This window comes from Tachyglossus aculeatus, chromosome X1, assembly GCF_015852505.1.
Source record: "Tachyglossus aculeatus isolate mTacAcu1 chromosome X1, mTacAcu1.pri, whole genome shotgun sequence".
In the NCBI taxonomy this organism is placed as follows: domain Eukaryota; kingdom Metazoa; phylum Chordata; class Mammalia; order Monotremata; family Tachyglossidae; genus Tachyglossus; species Tachyglossus aculeatus.
Window position 1 is genome coordinate 51585632 of NC_052101.1, and position 22221 is coordinate 51607852.

Sequence of the window (22221 nt, forward strand, 5' to 3'; positions counted from 1 at the left end):
TCCACCGTGCTGCTTCTCAAAAAATAAAAGCACTGTTGAGGTTACAAGGTGATCAGGTTGTCCCATGGGGAGGCCTCACAGTTTTAATCCCCATTTTACAGATGAGGTAACTGAGGCACAGAGAAGTTAAGTGACTTGCCCAAAGTCACAAAGCTGAAAATTGGCAGAGCTGGGATTTGAACCCATGACCTCTGACTCCAAAGCCTGTGCTCTTTCCACTGAGCCACGCTGCTTCTTGATAGAAACTCTGCCCTCTGCCACCCTGGATCTCCTCCTCTGTCACTGACATTTTATTTCATTGACAGCAAGACACACAAATTAGGTTTAGAAAATATAAGGAGGGAAGCTGCAGGACTCCAGATGGCTTGGCAAATTCTATTTAACACACAACTGGCCCTGGAATGTTCTCCCACTTTATAATTTGGTTAGCAAAGGTTGCCCACAGAATCCTGACGCCTGCATTCAATGGCAATTTTCAACTTTAAGGCTCATCTGCTTTGGTAATACAGAACTCTTTCCCTCTAGTATTCTGGGATGGCTGAAATGAATTGAGGCCCTAATTTAGTTAGGAGACACAGTTTCATGCTGCTTCTGTGGCATCTTTATTTAAACCACTTGGATGAATGGCCTTGGTGAAAAATAACTCACCTAGAAGAGACCCCTCCAATACTGACAATGCAATTTCAATGGAAGCTTTCTAAAATAGCAAATCTGGGGAAAATAATATTCTGGACTTTTTCTGTAGCAAATCATATTAAGGGAAGTGGATATCGAATAATGAGCAGGAACGTAACACAAGCAGTTTGGAACACGGACTGCTAAATACTTGAGGCTTTCCTTGACTGATAGTAGCACTCAGTTGAATATTTGAATTACACTCTTGGGATCTACTTTAAGATGATCCATTATAACATGGCTTCTGGCATAAAATGTGCCTTTTCAAGCAGTAAACACAAGCTGTTCTGCAATTTGGGACATGGATTGTTAAATAGGGCTTTTTTTGACTTCTAGTAGCACTCAGTTGAATATCTGAATTACCCACTTGAGATCTGCTATAAGATGGGCTATTATAATATGGATACTAGTGTAAACTTTATACAAAGACAAACAAAAATACCCAAGGAATCTGCTGTTCAGATTTCAAGAAGTCACATGGCCTAGTGGAAAGAGCACAGGCATGGGAATCAGAGCACCTGGGTTCTGATGATGGCTCTGTCACTTACCTGTTTGTGATCTTGGACAAGTGACAAGTCATTTAACTTCTCCATAACTCAGTTTCAGCATCTGATATATAATACTCTCCCAAGTGCTTGGTACAGTGCTCTGCACATAGTAGGCACTCAATAAATATGACTGATTGATTGATACGCCCCCCTCCTCCCTCCCCTCTCTCCACATTGTATATCTGTCAAGCTGATCAATCAGTCAATGGTAGTTTTTCACTAAGCACTGTACAGAACACTTGGGGGAGTTCAGTGCAGTTGGTAGACACGATCCCTTGCCCTTAAGTAACTTACAGTCTAGGGGGTTTCCCTCTTAGGTCAAAACCCTTAGGAAGCTTGATGAAAAGTAGGTTATAAATATGAATGGCAGGCTCTGAAACTTAGAAAACAGCATGGCCTACTGGAAGGAGCATGGGCCTAGGAGTCAGAGGACCTAGTTCTAATCCCAGCTCGGCCACATGTCTGCTGTGTGTCATTGGGCAAGTCACCTAACTTCTCTGTGCCTCAGTTTCCACTTCTGTAAAATGAGGATTTGAAACCTGTTCTTCTTCCTATTAGACTGTGATGTTTATGTAGGACAGGGACTGTGTCTAACCTGATTATCTTGTATGTAATCCAGGATTTAGTTCAGTGTTTGGCACATAGTAAAGGCTTAACAAATACCAAAGACCAAGAAGACCAGAGAGACACCATTTTGGGGTCTTTGAATTTCTCGGGTCTTGAAAGAGACCCAGGATGAGCAAGTTTGAGCCCAGTTCCAACAGCAGTGGGAGCCATAGGAACCCCCAATAGGAGCCTAGGGCAAACAGGATCGAGCCAGGCTTCACAGTGTGCAAACACGCTAATGAACTCCAGTAGCCAATTTGGAAAAAAAGATTTTTCCCCCAATTTCTCCCTTCGCTGGCCACATTTCAGATACAGCCTCCTTTAATGAGGTGTAAAATGCCAGCCTCCTGACAGATTGAGCAAGAGAAAAGTTGTGTCTTCATTTATCCAATGGAGCTTTTTTGGATAAAGTTTATGGACTATCCATTTCCAACCTTAGACACAAAAAACCACAGAAAATGAATGCCAATGGGAGTTGAAAAATAACCTGGGGAAAATGTGTGAACTTTTCCAATTAAAACTTCGGATGGAAAAGAAAATGATGACCTATAGTAGTAATAGTATTTATTTAGCACTTACTTCGTGCAGAGCACTGTTCTAAGAGTCAGGAGAGAATACCCAGGAGGGAATTAGACATGGTCCCTGTCTCTCGGGAGGCTTACAATAGTAATATATAGTACTACAGCCAGTTCTTTACAGTAGGAATTACGTTCTTGCAAACCTTGTATTAAGAGAATCAATCAATCAATCAATCATATTTATTGAGCACTTACTGTGTGCAGAGCACTGTACTAAGTGCTTGGGAAGTACAAATTGGCAACACATAGAGACAGTCCCTACCCAACAGTGGGCTCACAGTCTAGAAGAGAAACTCATGCTAAACCACTCATCTATTCTGATGTATGCAAAAAAGTCAGAGATTGAGGTACAGTGAGTAGGTTGGCATTAGAAGAGCGAAGTGTGCAAGCTGGGTTGTAGTTGGAGAGTAGCGAGGTGAGGTAGGTGGGGGCATGGTTTTTGAGTGCTTTAAAGCCAATGGTAAGGAGTTTCCATTTGATTCGGAGGTGGAGGTGGAGGTTCTTGAGGAGTGGGAAACCGTGGTTTGAATGTTTTTGTAGAAAAATGGTCCGGGCAGTAGAGTGAAGTATGGACTGAAGTGGGGACAGACAGGAGGCAGGGAGGTCACCAAAAAGGCTGATACAGTAATCCATGAGGGATAAGATTAATGATAAAGATAACATGGCAGCAGTTTGGACAGAATGAAAAGGATGGATATCTAATCAATCATCATTCTCCTCATCTTCAAAGCCTTCTAACATCATGTGTCCTCTCTGTGCCTCGGTTACCTCATCTGTAAAATGGGGATGAAGACTGTGAGCACCACATGGGACAATCTGATCACCTTGTATTCTCCCCAGTGCTTAGAACAGTGCTTTGCACATAGTAAGCGTTTAACAAATGCCATCATCATCATCATCATCTATCTTACCACTGACCTCTCGCACGTCCTGCCTCTGAGCTGGAATGCCCTGCCTCTTCACATCCAAAAGACAACTGTTCTCCCCACCTTTGAAGCCTTATTGAAGGCACATCTCTTCCAAGAGTTCTTTCCTGACTAAAGCCCTCATTTCTCCTCTTCCCATTCCCTTCTGCATTGCCCTGACTTGCTCCCTTTATTCACCACACCTGCCCCCAGACCCACAGCTCTTATGTTTATAATCATAATTAATTTATTTATAATAATGTCAGTCTCCCCCTCTAGACTGTAGGCTCATTGTGGGTAGGGAGTGTGTCTGTTAAATCATTGTTTGTTCTCTCCCAAGTGCTTAATACAGTGCCCTGCATGCAGTAAGTGCTCAATAAATATGATTGACTGATTGAATGATGTGAAAGGGGTAGGAATTGCAGGAAGGAGGGATGATGTGAGTGAAGGGTCAATATTGAGTCGGACCAGAATGTTGTTCAGTGAGTAGTTTGGCATTAGAGGATGAAGTGTAGATTGGATTCTAGGAGGAAATCAGTGAGGTATTGTAGGAAGGAAAGAGCTGATTGAGTGTATTAAAGCAATGTTTAGGAGTGTTTGAGTTGGATGAGCCATCACTCATTTCTGAGGGTTGGGGAGATGTATGCACAATGATTTTTTTAGAAAAATGAACCAGGCAGCAAGGTGAAGTGTGGGCTGGATGAAAGAGTGATTTGGGGCAAGGAGGCCATTGAAAAGGCTGAATCAGTAGTCGAGATGGGATACATAAGTGCTTGGCCCACTGAGACAGCAGTTTGATTGAAGAGGAAGGGAAAAATTCTAGAGACATTGTGAAAGTAGAACCAACAGGATTTCATGAATATGTGGGTTGTAAGTGAGATGAATAGAGGATAATACCAAGACTTCAGGCTTGTGAGTCAACAATCATCATCACAATCAATCATCTCCCCCTTCTAGACTGTGAGCCCACTGTTGGGTAGGGACCGTCTCTATATGTTGACAACTTGTACTTCCCAAGTGCTTAGTACAGTGCTCTGCACACAGTAAGTGCTCAATAAATACGACTGATTGATTGATTGATTGATTGATTGTGAGACAAGGAGGATGGTGGTATTGTCTACAGTGATGGGAAAGTTGTTGTGGCAAGAGGGTTTGGATGGACAGATGAGGAGTTCTACATTGGATATGTTGAGTTAGAGGTGTTGGTGGGTCATCCAAGAAGAGATAGTCTAAAGGCAAGATGAAACATTTAACTGCCTAGAAAGAAAGCGATCAGGGCTGGGGATTAAGATTTGGGAGTCATCTGTGTAAAGATGATAGTTGGAACTCCTCCCTCCAAAATATCTGGCAAATATCTTTCCATCATCAAAGCCCTACTAAGCTCTCATCTCCTTCAGGAAGCCTTCTTTGACTAAATTCAGATCCCCCACCTTTATTTTCCCTCCCTACCACTTCACTTTTTCCCACCCACTAAGTTTTTAGGTACTCCCTCCACCTCACTCAACAGCATTTATGTTCACATATTTATACTCGCTTGCTTCCCTTACCTGTAAGTCATTTTAATACCTGTCCCCTGAGTTAGAGTTTAAGCTCACTGAGAGCAGAGATCATGTCTACCCCATGTATTTTCATCTCCCAAGCACTTAGTACAGTGCTGTGTACACAGTAAGTGCTCAATAAATATCACTGGTCAAGTGATCTTCCTGTTTATGTGTCACAGGAGCACAGTGTCTGATTTTCACCCTCACTCATTAGGTAGATGAGGAAACTGATGAGATGGGAGGTGACGATGTGTCAGCAGCAGAGTGGGGGCAGTACTGAACTTGTTGCTGTTTCTGATTCGTTCAGCGCATAATGCCCTCCCTCCGCACATCCACCAAGCTAGCTCTCTTCCTCCCTTCAAGGCCCTACTGAGAGCTCACCTCCTCCAGGAGGCCTTCCCAGACTGAGCCCCCTCCTTCCTCTGCCCCTAGTCCCCCTCTCCATCCCCCCATCTTACCTCCTTCCCCTCCCCACAGCACCTATATATATGTGTATATGTTTGTACATATTTATTACTCTATTTATTTATTTATTTATTTATTTTACTTGTACATATCTATTCTATTTATTTTATTTTGTTAATATGTTTGGTTTTGTTCTCTGTCTCCCCCTCCTAGACTGTGAGCCCACTGTTGGGTAGGGACTGTCTCTATATGTTGCTAACTTGTACTTCCCAAGCGCTTAGTACAGTGCTCTGCAAACAGTAAGCGCTCAATAAATACAATTGATTGATTGATTGGAGGTGACAGACAGGGACAGGTGGATCCTTAGAATTCAAGGCCAAGATCATGCTTGTCCCTTTCAACTCTACTGCTCACAGCTTTGGGCTGTATTTCTCAAAATCATTTTTAAAAATACAGTCAATCAATCAATCAATTAATCAATGGTATTTATTAAGTGCTTCCTATGTGTAGAGCACTGTACTAACAGCTTGGGAAAGTACAATGCAACAGAGTTAGCAGACACATTCCTTGCCCACAACAAGCTTACAGTCTCGAGGGGGAGAAAGGCATTAATAAAAATAATTTGTCATATAAATTTAAAGGCATGTACATAGTACTATGTATATAATTCATATATACACAAACACATATAGTTCATAATTGTTGATCATGATTGAGAAGCAGTGTGGCTCAGTGGAAAGAGTCTGGGCTTGGGAGTCAGAGGTGATGGGTTCTAATCCCGGCTCTGCAACTTAGCTGTGTGACTTTGGACAAGTCACTTCACTTCTCTGTGCCTCAGTTATCTCGTCTGTAAAATGGGGATGAAGACTGTGAGCTCCACATGTGACAACCTGATAACCTTGTATCCCCCCAGTGTGTAGAACAGTGCTTGGCACGTAGTAAGTGCTTAACAAATGCCATTATTATTATTATCATCATCATAGATATAACTGTAAGCTCACTGTGGGCAGGGAATGCAACTCTTCCAAGTACTTAGTACTTGCACTTTGAAATCAGTCAATCAATCAGTCATATTTATTGAGCACTTACTGTGTGCACAGTACTGTACTAAGCACCTGGGAGAGCACAACATGAGTCGACAGACACATTCCCTTCATGTTCCCTTCAAATATACCTGTAGCCTGAACTGTGTCTTTGAGTATCATAAACAGAATGACATGCATGTTTTGGGCACTCCATTGGTTATAAGGATGTATATTTGCTTCTACATTGTAGGGCATATGGGGTGTTTTATCTATCAAGAAGATTAAACTAGCAGCAAGAAAATCAAAATGCCATTTAGTCATCAATTCCAGTGAGTAATCAAATCCAAGATTCTCTAGACCTTTCTATACTGACCAATATCCTTATTCATCTCTCCCACTGCCACTGGATTAATGCTATGCAATTCAGAAAGCCGCAGCCTGGAATTGAAAGCCAAGCTGTAACAATGCTTACTACAAGTCACGTCTTCTGCAAGAGGCATTCCCCAATCAAGCTCTCTTTTCCCCGACTCTGCAGCATGGCGTAGTGGATAGAGTATGAGCCTGGGAGTCAGAAGGTCATGGGTTCAAATCCTAGCTCTTCCACATGTCTGCTGTGTGACCTTGGGCAAGTCACTTCACTTCTCTGGGCCTCAGTTCCCTTATCTGTAAAATGGGGATTAAGATGGTGAGCCCCATGTGGGACAGGGACTGTGTCCAACCTGATTAACTTGTATCTACCCCAGCACTTGGAACAGTGCTTGGCACATAGTAAGTGCTTAGCAAGCAGCATAATTATTATCTATATACTCGGATCTGTTCCCCTTGAACACTTGGCATTCACCCCACCCTCAGCCCCACGGCACATTGGGTAGGGACTGTCTCTATATGTTGCCAACTTGTACTTCCCAAGCGCTTAGTACAGTGCTCTGCACACAGTAAGTGCTCAATAAATACGATTGAATGAATGAATGAATTTTACAGGTGAGGTAACTGAGACACAGAGAAGTGAAGTGTCTTGCCCAAGGCCATACAGCAGAAAAGTGGCGGAGCTGGGATTAGAACCCATGACCTTCTGACTCCCAGAACTGTGCTCTATCCACTACTCCATGCTGCTTCCTGAATTAATAATTTATAATATATAATTTATATGTAAGCCCCCTTTTTCCTCTCCTCCTCTCCATCCCCCCTGCCCTAACTCCTTCCCCTCACCACAGCACTTGTATATATTTATACAGATTTATTACTCTATTTATTTTACTTGTACATATTTACTATTTTATTAATTTTGTTAATGATGTGCATGTAGCTATAATTCTATTTGTTCTGACAATTTTGACACCTGTCTACGTGTTTTGTTTTGATGTCTGTCTCCCCCTTCTAGACTGTGAGCCCGTTGTTGGGTAGGGACTGTCTCTATATGTTGCCGACTGGTACTTCCCAAGCACATAGTACAGTGCTCTGCACACAGTAAGTGCTCAATAAATACAATTGAATGAATGAGTGAATGAACATATTTACATATCTGTAATTTATGTATTTATATTAATGTCTGTCTCCCTTTCTAGACTGTAAACTTGTTAGGGGCAGGGATCAGGTTCACCAACTCTGTTGTCCTCCCCCAAGCACTTAATACAGTGCTCTGTGTAGTGAGCACTCAATAAACATCATTGGTAGATTGGCTGATTGATTTCTAACTCTGAAAGAGTTTCTCAACTCTTTCATTTCAAGAAACAGGAATGGAAATGAACTGGCCCTCCTGAGTGAATCAAAGAGAAGCCAATGAAATATCACCCACATGCTGACTCCACTACCACTGTCTGTCTGCCATCCTCCCAAGGAACAGGCTTGACTTAATGGAAATGATATTTAGGTGTTTCTCACTTTGATGTCACTGTCTGGTTTTCTTGCTGAACCCCACCAGGTTGTGATTTGCTGGGCTCCAGCACAAGTGATGACTGTGGAGTTTTGGGACATTTGAAATGTGTTTACAAACGTGATGCCTGGTTTTTTGCTGATGGAATTGGTCAGTGGGAGAAAGAAAAGACCTGAGACATGTTCTTAAGCCAAAATTTGAAGCACTCTAAAAGCTGTCGCCATTTACTGAATTACTGGCTTGCTATAATAACAATACTAATAATAGTACCAACAGTACTATTATTACTAATAATAGTAGTGGAATTTGTTAAGCACTTACTATGTGCCAAGCACTTTACTAGGAAGTGGGATAGATGGAAGATAATCAGGTTGGACACATGGGGCTCCAGTCTAAGTAGTGGGGAGAACAGGTATTGAACACCCATTTTACAGCTGAAGAAACTGGGACGCAGAGAATTCAATGGACTTGTGGTTACACATGAGGCAAGTGGTAGAGCCAGGGTTAGGACCCAGGTCCTCTAACTCTCAGACTCATGCTCTTTCCACTAGATCCTGCTGCTTCTCAAATGACAAACCCATTTAGAAAGTAGCTCTCAATGTTTTATAGGAAATAACACATAAATCACTGGAATTGGCTCTTGACTAACAATCTCGAAAAGAGAAATCACTTAGGTAGGCCACTGGAGGCTTGTATGGGTCATGGTCAAGGACAGTCAGACATCTTCTGGGAAGTAGAGCTAGCTGAAATCATTCACTCCCAATTCTCTGCCAAGGGATTGTCCATGGCAGGTTTTAAACCCTCACCAGCTGGGAGTCTGCCTTTCGCCTGATTTCCCTTCATGCTGTACGAGCCTCCATCAGAGTTCTGAAGTACTCCTCACCCAAGTAGCCAAACCCAAGACTTGAACCCAGTGGCATCTGGAGTGGGCAAGGCTAATGAATTTGGGGAGATTGACAGAGGGGCATGCCAACCAGAAATAATAATAGTAATAATAATAATAATGGTATTTGTTAAGCACTTACTATGTTGGAACTGTACTAATTGCTGAAGTATATACAAGATAATTGGGTTGGACACAGTCCCTGTCTCACAAAGGGCTCCCAGTCTCAATCCCCATTTTCCAGATGAGGTAACTGAGGCCCAGAGACGTTAAGGGACTTGCCCAAGGTCACACAACAGACAATTGGCAGAGCTGAGATTAGAACCTAGGTCCTTCTGACTTCTCAGCCTGTACTCTATCTACTAGGCAACACTGCTTCAGTTTGGTCTACATGGGAATTTAAATCAAACTGAAGGGGAAGGTAGAATGGAGTGTCCATCTTTCTATGGGCTGTGAGATCCAGGCCTGTGACTGAACCAACATCCAGCTCCTTTAGCAGGTCCTCCAATTCCACCTTAATGTGGAGTGCTGTACAAGTTGTGGCCCCATATCTTTTTGTCAAGTTTCAAGGCAGGATCACAGACAATGAGATCATAGAATACTGTTAGACCACCAGTATCAGAGCCACGCTCATTGCATCACACCTCAGCTTTGTGAGTAGAAGGGCTGACAACAGGATACTCAAGCTCTCTTCCCCCCCACCTCCCATATCTCTTGCCCCTAATAATCTGGCTACAAAATTTTTGTGAACATTGAAATTATCAGGCGTAATCTCTGTCTAAAACTTCCCCTTCTCCTCTCCAGTCTTTCCCACCTCCTGCCCCTTCTTCAACTCTCCTATTTTTCCCAGCAGGAACTCAAGAGGAGATCTCCCACCTCTTCTCAAAATCTACCCCCACCACCTGTGCTTTTGCCCCTAACCCTTCTCATCTTATCAAAACACCTACCCCTCCTTTCTTCCCTCCCTGACTACCATCTTCAACTTTTCACGCTTCAATGGCTCCTTCCCCAGTGCTTTCAAACATGCTCAAATCTCGCCTATGCTAAAAACAAAAAACCCCTTCCTTGACCCCACGGCTCCCTCTAGTTATTGTTCCATCTACTTCCTACCATTCTTCTCCAAACTCCTTGAGCAAGTTGTCTACAATCACTGTCTCAAGTTCCTCTCCTCCAATTCTCTCCTTGACCCTCTCCAATCTGGCTTTCATCCTGTTCAGTCCACAGAAACCTTCCTCTCAAATGTCACCAATAATCTCCTTGCCAGTTCCAATGGCCTCTACTCAATCCTAATCCTCCTTGACCTCTCAGCTGCCTTCGACACTGTTGACCATCCCCTTCTCCTGGAAACATTATCCAACCTCGGCTTCTCTGACACTGTCCTCTCCTGGTTCTCTTCCTATCTCTCTGGCCTCTCATTCTTAGTCTCTACTTGGATGTCCTGCCTTCACCTCCAATATAGCAAGTCCAAAACAGAGCTCCTCATCTTCCCACCCAAATCTTATCTCCCCCTGTCTTTCCCATCACTGTAGACAAAACTACCATCCTTCGTGCCTCACAAGCCCATAACCTTGGCATTATGTTTGATTCCTTTCTCCCATTCAACCCACATATTCAATCTATCATTAAATCCTGAAGGTTCGGTCTTCACAATATCACAAAAATCTGCCCTTTCCTCTCCATTCAAACTACCAAATTAAATCAAGCACTTATCCCATTCTGCTTGGATTACTTTATCAGCCTCCTTGTTGACCTCTGTGCCTCCTGTCTCTCTCCACTCCAGTCCATACTTCACTGTGCTGCCCATATCATTTTTCTACAAAAATGCTCAGTCCATGTATCCCCACTCCTCAAGAGGTTGCCCATCCACCTCTGCATCAAGCAAAGCTTCCTTACCAACAGCTCTAAAGCACTCAATCACCCTGCCCCCACCTAACTCATCTCACTACTCTCCTATTACAAACCAGCCCGCATACTTCTCTCTTACAATGCCAACCTACTCACTGTAACTTGATCTCATATATCTAGCCACAGACCTCTCACCCACATCCTGCCTCTGACCTGGAATGCCCTCCTTCTTCATATCTGACAAACAGTTGCTCTCCCCACCTTCAAAGCCTTATTGAGGGCACATCTCCTCCAAGAGGCCTTTCCTAAGTCCTCATTTCCTCTTTTCCCACTCCCTTCTGCATTGTCCTGCCTTGCTCCCTTTATTCACCGCTCCTGCTCCCAGCCTCACAGCACTTATTTCATATCAGTAATTTATTCCTTTATATTAATGTCTGTATCCCCCTCTAAGCTGTAAGCTTGTTGTGGGCAGGGGATGTGTCTGTTATATTGTTACATTATACTCAGGTGCTTCGTACAGTGCTCTGGACACAGTAAGTACTAAATAAATACAATTGATTGATTGATTGATTGATTAAACTGCCACTCACTCCATGGTGAGCTGAAGTGGGGAAACTATAAACCAGATGTGCCGAAGAAATATTTTGAAGATGTGATGAGGCATAATCTCAGAAACAGTGGGACACAGCAGTGGATACTTGAGTCATTGCTGAAGGAAACACTTCAGTGTGGCAGATAGCAATCAGAAATAGGGTAATTATCTTGGAGCAGAGCTTTTGAAATATCATATCACTGTGAGAGAATAATAAAAATGGTGCCAGGTATTACAGTACTCTAGAATGAAACTTCATTGTGGGCAGGGAATATGTCTACCAACTCTGTTATATAGTAGCCTCCCAAGTGCTTAGTACAGTGCACTCCACACAGTAAGTGCTCAATACATCTGATTGATTAATTGAAGTTGACAGATATAGCAGTGCAGCAAGGGAAAATCTTTGCATGCCAATGGTGAGGAGTGGACTGTCATGAACAACTGGTTTTGACCACTGCACTTGCACAACCAGTAGCAACATCTTCAAATTTAAAGTATGCGACACATACATGCACGCACACACACACACACACACACACACTCACTCACACAAACACACACTCACAAGGTTACGTTTCTATTTAATAGGAACTCTTTTACCAGGGTGTTACAGGCTTCATAGATGCAATCTCATGAAACCCCCAAAGAAAGCTAGCTGACACAAACACACACACACACATACGCACATGCCATATTCCAGTTTGCCCTGTGTCACATTCATTGCCTTAAGTAGGTCTTTGGGCTCTAAGAGGGGATGCTTGCTCCTGCTGGCTGACTAGAATGGGGAGGGCCACTGGGTGGATAATAACAGTAGTAGTAATAATAATAATAATCACAATAATAATAATCACAATATTTGTTAAGGACTTACTATGTGCCAAGCACTGAACTAAGTGCTGGGCATAAGTACAAAATAATCAGATCCTCCAGTCTGAGGCACACAGAAGTTACGTGCGTTGCCCAGTGTCACACAGCGGGTAAGTGGCAGAGCCAGGATTAGAACTCAGGTCCTCTGACTTCCAGACCTGTGCCCTTTCCACTAGACCACACTCCTCTCCAGGGGTCACTGAGGACTAGCATTACCCTTCTCTTGCAGGCATTTCATTGGTGCCCATGAGGTTATTATAGGGGTTCAAAAAATCTCTTTTTTTATGTCTTCATGGTGTGATGTTTCTGGAATAGTCTGATTGACCTGCCACTGGGCCTCTTGGTTGCTTTTTCTGAGTAACTCTCTTGTCCAAGGGCCTCAGGTTTCTCACCTCATGGCTCTCTCTCACCGAGCTGCCCTTTCCTCCCCAGACGCCCCCCTGCCCTTACTCTCCCTCCCTGCTTTACTCTAGAAATGCTGCCCAACATCTTAGGCATGTAATTCTTTCATATCCACATCTTTTTCCCTCTCCAAAGGTTCCCCTTCTTCGACTAGCACAGTCATGCACCTCTTTCACTCTTCCCAGTACTCAGAAAGCCTCCCCTCCTCTATGGAGCCTTTCCAGATCTTTTCCTCCTCCCCTCACCATAATCATGCCTGTCATATGGATGGAATTTACAAATTTTGTCTAACTGAATACTTATGTGTTTGGGTTTGCCCCCAACTCTCTATTAGTGTGCAAACTCCTCAAAATGCTAAAGCTTTTTCTTTCCCCTCCCCCATGCAACAAAGGACAATGTTCAGCACAAGGTTGAAGCTCTGTAAATCATGTTGAGAGAATGGCAGCACACGTTGGGGGGGGGGGGGGGGGCAGGGAAAAGAAAGAATGAACCATCACAGATCACATCCATAGGACACATGATAAGTTCTTCATCCTGCCTTCCTGTGTTTTCCCCTGGCTTCTTCTTCCCCAGTTAGTACTGAGGCTCTGAGCCACATCGTCCCCCTTTCTCCCCTTCCCTGCCCAACCCTATCCTGGGCAAGAAGAGGAACAGATGATCCCAGGGAGAAAGAGACAGTTTGGTGACTGAAGCAGGAGGTTTATAATCAGTGGATAATGGCCTCCCTGAAATTTAAGGGTAATCTTGGCTTGGGGAAGATCAAAGTTAACCATTTTGCGTTTGACATGCTGGAACTTTGCCCTAAATTTTACTTCCTGTCTTGGTCCCGATGTCCCATTTGTTCCAGTTCCCCCCCATGCCCCCAGACTTCAACAGTGAACGGAAATGAGGCTAAAATAGTGGATGGACAAATAAATCATTCATTCCCAATAAGCACAGATTGCAAACAAAAACACAGTCAAGTGAATCATTTTCTTTAAAACTTACAAGGGACCTCAGGCATACAAGTATTAATAAACTATAGCACAATGTGAGGCATGATGGAAAAAATAAACCAGTATCAAACTCTCATTATGACTGCAAACAAGTGTGAGCACTCACAATAAAAATGCGACTTGGAAAAGCTCATTTCATCTTAAGTTTAATTAATTCCATCAGTAATAAATTCCCTTTGGAAATTTATATCTGATCTTTCTTGCTTCAAGGAAAGTGAGATGATATTTGAAAGTATTTTATGTCCATTTTGGGAAGAAGAATTTTTAATTTACAGGAATTTCTCGGGGCAGAAGATTACTACTCCTTCCCTAAGGGCCTGTTAAGACTCCCTCCACCACCCCCACCCCTAACCCCTTTCCCATCCTCCAATTCCCCTTTAAAAATTCAATGTCTCATTATAACTATTTCAAATCCCATTCTCATCTGCCTGTAGGCCACTAGATAGTACATAAAAATACAGTAAAAAAGAGAAGATAAACTAAAGTTAAGGAATACAGCATAAAGAACAGCTGAAAACTCATAAGTGGAAAACAAATTTCAAAAAAACTGCCTATTCACCCTGATCCTTTCTAATAAGAAAAAGCCAAAGGAAAACAAAACATGGAAAAATAAGGCTTTGCTTTTTCCTGTTCCAAAACAGTTTGTCTATAGATTACCAAGCATCTCCCAAACCTAGGTTTACTGTATGCATTTCTGAGTAGGGGTCTGAGGTGCAGAAAGGTGAGGCTTTACTCACAAAGTTATCTGGCCAGTGTGTGATGGATCAGGACCCTGAAGCCAGGAATCTCAATTTTAAACCCTCTTTGTCAGAGGATGTCAGAGGTATAAATAGAAGAAAGAGGAAAGAAGAAGGGACAGGAGCAGAGATAGAAACCCTGATGTCATTTAACAATCTGAGAAAGTGTTCAAAATGTTAGGCTGCAATTATTGAACACCTAGATTTCTCTGGTCACACCTTACCTACAAAGCCATCAATACTCCCAATGGAGCCAATAATATACCAGCCACACAGGCAGCACCTGAAACAGGAAGACAGGGGCTGCCAGTACTCAAAGGGAAAGAATGAGCATTTCATCTTTACAAGAAAATGTATTAGCAAAAGATGTTTTTGTTTTTTTCCCCCATAAGTATGCAACCAAAGGAAGGGGAGATTTAGGTGGTTTGTATAATAGAGGAGATGGCTCTTTTTTTTCCTGGAATCCCTTGACAGTATAAATGGGGAATTGTATGGTCACTGTCAAAGATCTCTGTTTGTTGGACTGCATGATGATGGTTTGGATGGTGGTGATGATAATGATGGGGTTGATGATCAATGGTGGTGGTGGTACACTTGATGATGGTAATAATGATGGTGTTTCTAATAATTTTGATGATGATGGTAATGATGATGATGATGATGATAATGAAGGCTGTGTCTGCACTTGGCTGAAGCATCCTCAGAGAAGTCTCAGTTCTCTGGGATCTGCCGGACATCGTCCACAAATACAGAGATGAGAGTGAGAAAGGGGCTCTCCCAGGGCATTGTGCGTGCCCTGCTACTGCTTGCACTAAAAATGGTTTGTGAATCCAGGTTTGGAAACAGTATTCCCTTCAGGAAGAGCCACCTCTAATTTGTGGGCTCAACACATGGACTAATGCAGCATTGTCACTCAAATGCTTGCTTTCCTTAATGGTCATTATTATTCAAGGCTCAGATTTTACTCATTTCTAATTTGCCACAAACAGCGAGCTATCACTTGCCTCTTTGTGATTGGCTTTTGCAACCATCCCCAGTTATCTTGTAGGATTGAGAGACAGAGCATGGAATAAAAGACTTTTTGAAGAAAGGAAACCCTTGCTGGAATTTCTGCTCCACAACAGGGAAGGAGATAACAGATGATTATGCTCCTCTTCCCCAGTGCTCCACTGGGCTTTGTGTTGTTGCCAGTTGGACTGTGGGATGGGGAGGGTGATTATTCCACCCAGGGAATACTGATGGCAATGAAGAGGATGATAATGAGGATGCTGCTGGTTGCTGTGGTGGTTGTATAGATGAAAATGTGGGTGGTTTGGGGGATGGTGATGAGGTGAATGTTATCCGTGACAAAAGTGATGCTGATGCAGGGGCCGATGGAAGTGATAATGATGAGGGTGATGATGATGATGGAAGTCATGTTGATAAAGGTGATAATAATAATGATAGCCACTTTTATCCTACCTTTTTTAAATGGTATTTGCTAAGTGCTTACTGTATGCTAGGTACTGTACTAAACACTGGGATAGATACAAGCTAAATAAGTTGGACACACTTGGGGCTCACAGTCTAGCAGCATGGCTCAGTGGAAGCAGCACAGGCTTTGGAGTCAGAGGTCATGGGTTCAAATCCCAACTCTGCCAATTGCCAGCTGTGTGACTTTCGGCAAGTCACTTCACTTCTCTGAGCCTCAGTTACCTCATCTGTAATTTGGGGATTAAGACTGTGAGTCCCCCATGGGACAACCTAATCACCTTGTAACTTCCCCAGCGCTTAGAACAGTGTTTTGCACATAGTAAGTGATTAATAAATGCTATCATTATTATTATTATTAATCCCCATTTTTCAGATGAAGGAACTGAGGCACAGAGAAGTTAAGTGATTTGCCCAAGGTTACACAGCAGACATATGGCAGAGACAGGATTAGAACCCTGATCCTTCAACTTCCAGACTCGTGTTCTTTCCATTAGGCCACGTTGCATCTGTCGGATTCAGTGAGGGCAGGGATCCCTACGTCTGCTTCTGTTGTTCCTTTTCAAGTGTTTGGTAGGCCTCGGTTTCTCCATCTATAAATGGGGAGACTGAGACCTGACTCTCCCCACCTCTCAGGGAGGTCACGAGAACAAAATAAAAAATGAAAGTGTTTGTGGGGAAAATAAACCTCTTTGGAAAAAGAAGTACTCTACTAATTCAATTTTTGTATTTGTTTTTTGGTAGTCCTACTCCAACGACCCCCTGAAATCCTGGCCTTTAAGACTGAAATGGGAACGGAGAGCACAGTGGCTTATCAATAGTTTCAAGGCTTGAAAATTCATCCACTTCCCTCAGATAGGCTTGGAACTGCCCACGTATCATATACGATTATTTCTTTGCCAAGAATCATTGATCTGGGTGGTGTCAGGGGCCAGAATGAGTTGGAAAAACAACCCTCCCTATGAACCATGGGATGCCAGGATTATAACAACCCTCTCGTGGCCATCAAGTATGTGTGGAAATTTATCCCTTGGCTGACAGCTTACCTGGATGCTGACACGAGCAATGAGGAGAGGATGGGAAACCATACCTTTTTGACCTCGTACTTGATGGCCAACTTGATGCGACTCAGGCTCGGGCGGTGGTGATCGGCCCAGACTTGTATGTTCACATCGCCGTTCAAAATGGCTTCCACTTCTTCCGTGTCTCTACACAGGTCCAGGACGCCCACCACAAAGTCCTTGCATTGCATAGAGAGCTTCCGGTAGTCATTCTAGAAAAGGATAGAGATGTCAACAGCGTGCCACGCTGGTCCTCTGAGACCCACTCAGACCAGGGGAAAGACAGGCAATTTCCACTGCAGCATCTCTTGTTGACTGACTTGCCCACTGTGATCTCACCGTGACCAATAAAGGAGATTTTTTTTAAATGGTACATGTTAAACGCTTACTATGTGCCAGGCACTGTTCTAAACACTGGAGTAGATACAAAATACAAAAGTCCCTGTCCCATATGGGGCTCACAGTCTTAATCCCCATTTTACAAATGAGGTAAATGAGGCACAAAGAAATGAAGTGACTCTCCCAAAGTCACGAAGCAGACAAGTTCCACCAGGATTAGAACCCAGGTCCTTCTGACTCCCAGGCCTGTGCTCCACCAGGCCACGTAGTTGTACGCTGGGGACATTGGCCATTTCTCCTGGTGAAGAAAATAGAGGCAACTCATGGTCTAGTGAAAAGATCATGAGTTTGGGAGTCAGATTAGAACCTGAGTTGCCTGTCGTGTGACCTCGGGCAAATTATTTAGCTCCACTGTGCCTGAGTTTTCTCTTCTGTAAAATGGGGATTCAATACTTGTTTTCCCTCCTGCTTAGATTGTGAGACCCATATGGGACAGGGACTATGTCTAACCTCATTAATTTGCACATACTCCAGCATTTAGAACAGTGCTTGACACAGAATAGATGCTTAATAAACACCATTATAATAATACTGGGAGGAGGGCTGTGAGAGGGAATTTCTTTCCTTTCTCAGGGTGAGTAGGGCAAGCATGAGGGCATCAATTCTTCGTGATCAACAGGGGGCCATGCCCAGCCCTACGCAGAGTAGTATTTTTTTATGGTATCTGTTAAGCCCTTACTATGTGCCGGGCACTGTATTAATCATTAGAGAGGATACAAGTTTATCAGGTTGGACACAGTCCCTGTCCCACATGGGGCTCTCAGTCTTATTCCCCATTTTACAGATGAGGTAATTGAGGCACAGAGAAGTTCAGTGACTTGCCCAAGGCCACACAGTAGACAAGCAGCAGAATTGGGATGAGAACTCAGGTCCTTCTGACTCTCAGGCCCGTGCTCTATCCACTAGGCTATGCTGCTTCTCAATTTGATAAGTGATAAGAAAGCTCTCTCAAGCACCAGAGAGTTACCTGATTAACTTTTATCTACCCCAGTGCTTAGAACAGTGCTTGATACACAGTAAGAGCTTAATAAATACCACAATTAATTTTTAAAAAATCTTCCTATTGCCTAATGTGAGTATTACCTTCACGGTGGGATTGGCTTGTGTGAAAACTGGCAAGATCAGTGATCAGAAAGATCATATTTTAAATTGTATTGTATTATGTTATATTACTTATGTTAAATGTACAGTCACTTAATCAGATGGAGGAACTGCCCATTGACTTGATTATGCTAATTCCCAGAGAGAATTTTTGACTTTCCTTTTATAAGGGTATAATGGCATTTATTAAGCACTAACTATGTAGTCAGTGCTGTGCTAAGTCCCAGGATATATATAGGATCATCAGATCAGAGACTGCCCTTATCCCATATGGAACAAGGTTGTAGACTGTAGACTCTGGGTGGAAGATTCCCTGTGGGCAGGGAACGTGTCTACAAAATCTTTTATATTGCACTCTCCCCAGTGCCAACTACTGTGCTCTGAACACAGTAAACATTCAGTATATACCACTGTTTGATTAATGGACTTATTACAGTGCTTGGCACAAAGTGTTTAACAAATACCATTATTATTATCCTGAAGAGCTGATACCTTACCACCACTGACAGATGGGGAAACTGAGTCTCAGAGAGTCTCCCCTTCTAGTTTTTAAGCTCGCTATGGGCAGAGAACATGTCTGTTAATTCTGTTGTACTCTCCCAAACAGTACAGTGTTCTGCACATAGTGATCTCTCAACAAATACCATTGATTGACTGATTAAGTGACTTGTCTAAGGTCTCAAAGCAGGCATTTGTAAGAGCTGGAATTGGAACCCAAGTCTCCTGATGCCAAGTCCCAAGCTCTTTCCACTAGATCGGGCTGCCTGCCTTTCTTCATTCTCCCCAATGAAGTTCAGGTAAGAATCATAAATAGGTTCTACCATCTCAGGACACAAAAAAAGTATTCTTTCCTGGTCTGGGGGGACAGGGAAATATTGATTCTTGGAGGCTCCTGCCTGCACTGAGGCTGAAAAAAATTTTTAGAAAATTCCAGAGAAGTTCAATGTTGGTTTCGCTTTTAATCCCAGCCCATCAAGCCCTGGCCCCAAGAATCTCAAATAGTGGGAAACTGGAGCTTTCCTTCCTGGATTCCAACACATATTTTGGCAAAGACACTGTGTTTTGCTTGCTGCAGAGGTCTGTCCCTTTGACTAAACTAATGAACCTTGTCACAGTTCTGCAAGGAGCATTTTGGTGTCATTCTGCATTAGACAGAGGAGCAAATACTTAAATGTTTGTTTACCAAGGAAAAGCACTCAGCATTGAGACACAATGACCCACCTTAATCCGCAGTCTCACCTTCCCTAAGAAGCCCTGCTTTTAGGACTGGGAAGAAGAAGTCATGGCAGTTTAAATCCCAGCTCTGACGCTTGTTGTGTGACCTTGGGCAAGTCACTTAATTTTCCTGTGCCTCAGTTTTTTCACTTATAAATGGGTATTCATTGCCTGTTCTCCCTCCTCCTTAAGACTGAGCCTCAGGAACTATGTCTGAAGTGATTATCTTTAATCCACTTCAACCTTCAGTATAGTGCTTGGCACATAATGAGCACAAGTACCACAATTATTATTAAAAATAATAGATTATTGCCACAGGTGATGATGGAGCAATAGGGTGCCAGCCATGTTGTAATAGTAATAGTAGGAGGAGGAGGAGAATGAGGAGAAGGCAAAAAAGCAGAAGGAAGGGGAGGAGTAGAAGAAAAAGGAGGAATAGTAGTATTTATTGAGTGCCCATTTGGTTCAGGGCATCGTAGTAGGAGCTTGGGTAGCACAGAACGGCCCCCTTGGTCCTCCTGCACAGAAGCAGTGTGGCATAGTGGTTAGAGCTGAAGCCTGGGAGTCAGAACGTCATGGGTTCTAATCTCAGCTCTGCCACTTTGCTGCATGAGCTTGGGAAAGTCACTTCACTTCTCTGTGTCTCAGTTACCTCATCTGCAAAATGGGGATTGAGACTGCAAGCCCCATGTGGGACACTGACTGGGTCCAACCCAATTTGCTTGTATCTGCCCTGGTGCTTAGTACAGTGCCTGGCACATAGTAAGCACTTAACACATTCCACAAGAAGTTTCCACTCTTCTGGGGAAGTGGGCTGAGACACTTTCCAGTGGGATCTGAGGGGTGGCAGAGGGGTTGACAATTTTCTGTTAGACTGTAAACTCCTTGAGGGCAGGGATCAACTGGTTCACTGCTGTTGTAGTATCCCAAGGGCTTAGAATAATGCTCTGCATACAGTTGGTGCTCAGTAAACACCACTGATTGACTGGTTGATTGAGCATCCCGGAGAGAGAGTTGGGCATTGTAGGGAAAAGAGAGGTCCTCAAGCAGGGTGGGGGCTTGGGAGTGCTCTTTGTTGAACATTGTGCCTTTTCTCTATGAATCACAGTTACTCAAGCACTTATGGGAAATACATCTATGATGATTTTCTGGTCTATTCCGAGCTCACTGGGGGTAGACAGTGGCTAGCCTGATACTGCAGGAATCTCCAGACCTGATCTCTCCCCTTCTCTGCAGTCTCACATTTCCTTCTGCCTTCAGGGTATCTCTATTTGGACGTCCTGGTGACACCTTAAACTTAATATGTCCAAAAAAACCTCATCTTCCCTCCCAAACCCTATCTTCCTCCTGACTTTACCATTACTATTGACAGCACCACCATTCTCCCTGTGTCACAAACCCGTAACCTTGGTGTTATCTGGGATTCATGTCTCTTGTTCAACCCACATATTCACTCTGCTACTGATCCCGTCAGTTGAACCTTCACAACACTGCCACAATCTGCTCTTTCGTCTCCATCCAGACTGCCACCACATTGATTCAAGCACTCATCTTATCCCACCTTGATTCCTGCATCAGCCTCCTTCCCTCCCCGGCTCCCGACTCCCAACTCCACATTCCATTCCATATTTCATTCTGCTGTTCCAATCATTTTTCTACAAATCCATTCAGTCCACCTATCCCCATTCCTCAAGAACCTCCAGTTGTTGCCCAACCACCTCCACATCAAACAGAAACTCCTTACTATCAACTTAAAGCACTCAATCACCTTGTCCCCTCCCACATTACTTCGCTTCTTTCCTATTACAACCCAGCCTGCACACTTCACTTCTCTAATTCCAATTTACTCACTGTACCTTGATCTCATCTATTTTACTGCTGACCTAACGCCCATGTCGTGCTTCTGCACTGGAGCACCCTCCAACTTCATATCTGATGGATAATCACTCTCCCTACCTTCAAATTCTTATTAAAAACACATCTCTTCCCCCACTAAGCTCTCATTTCCTCTTCTCCCACTCCCTGCTGCATCTCCCTTGCACTTGGATTTGCATCTTTTATTCACCCCTCCCTCAGCCCTACATCACTAATGAACATATCCATATGAGCACTGTACAAATTATTCTAATGTCTGTCCCCTTCTGGACTGTAAGCACATTGTGGACAGGAAACATGTCTACCAACTCTGTTATATTTTACTCTCCCAAGTGCTTAGTACAGTGTTCTGCACATAATAAACACTCAATAATATGATTGATTGCTGGGAAGTTGGCTAAGGCACATGTTCAAACTGATCCATAAACAAGTATGTTTGCATCCCACATTCAGGTTCACATTCCATTAAGGGAGATATTTCTTCAGTGCTATGAATGGTAGAGGGTTTTTCCCCCTCAAATAACTCCTGGACAAAATCAGCCATCATTCCCCCATCCCACCCTCTCAATCTCAATCTCAACCTCCTCCATGTTCCTGTACTGGGCACATTACTATGTTGTGCT

At 43.3% G+C, this 22221-nt stretch overlaps 1 protein-coding gene across 1 annotated transcript in view; it reads right to left on the minus strand.

Moving 5' to 3' along the window:
• Positions 1-22221, minus strand: part of TRPC7 (transient receptor potential cation channel subfamily C member 7) — a 130667-nt gene that overhangs the window by 78731 nt on the left and 29715 nt on the right. The window contains exon 2 of the mRNA XM_038771694.1: positions 17038-17220. Within this exon, the coding sequence (XP_038627622.1) occupies positions 17038-17220 (183 nt within the window). The remainder of the gene's footprint in view (positions 1-17037; positions 17221-22221) is intronic.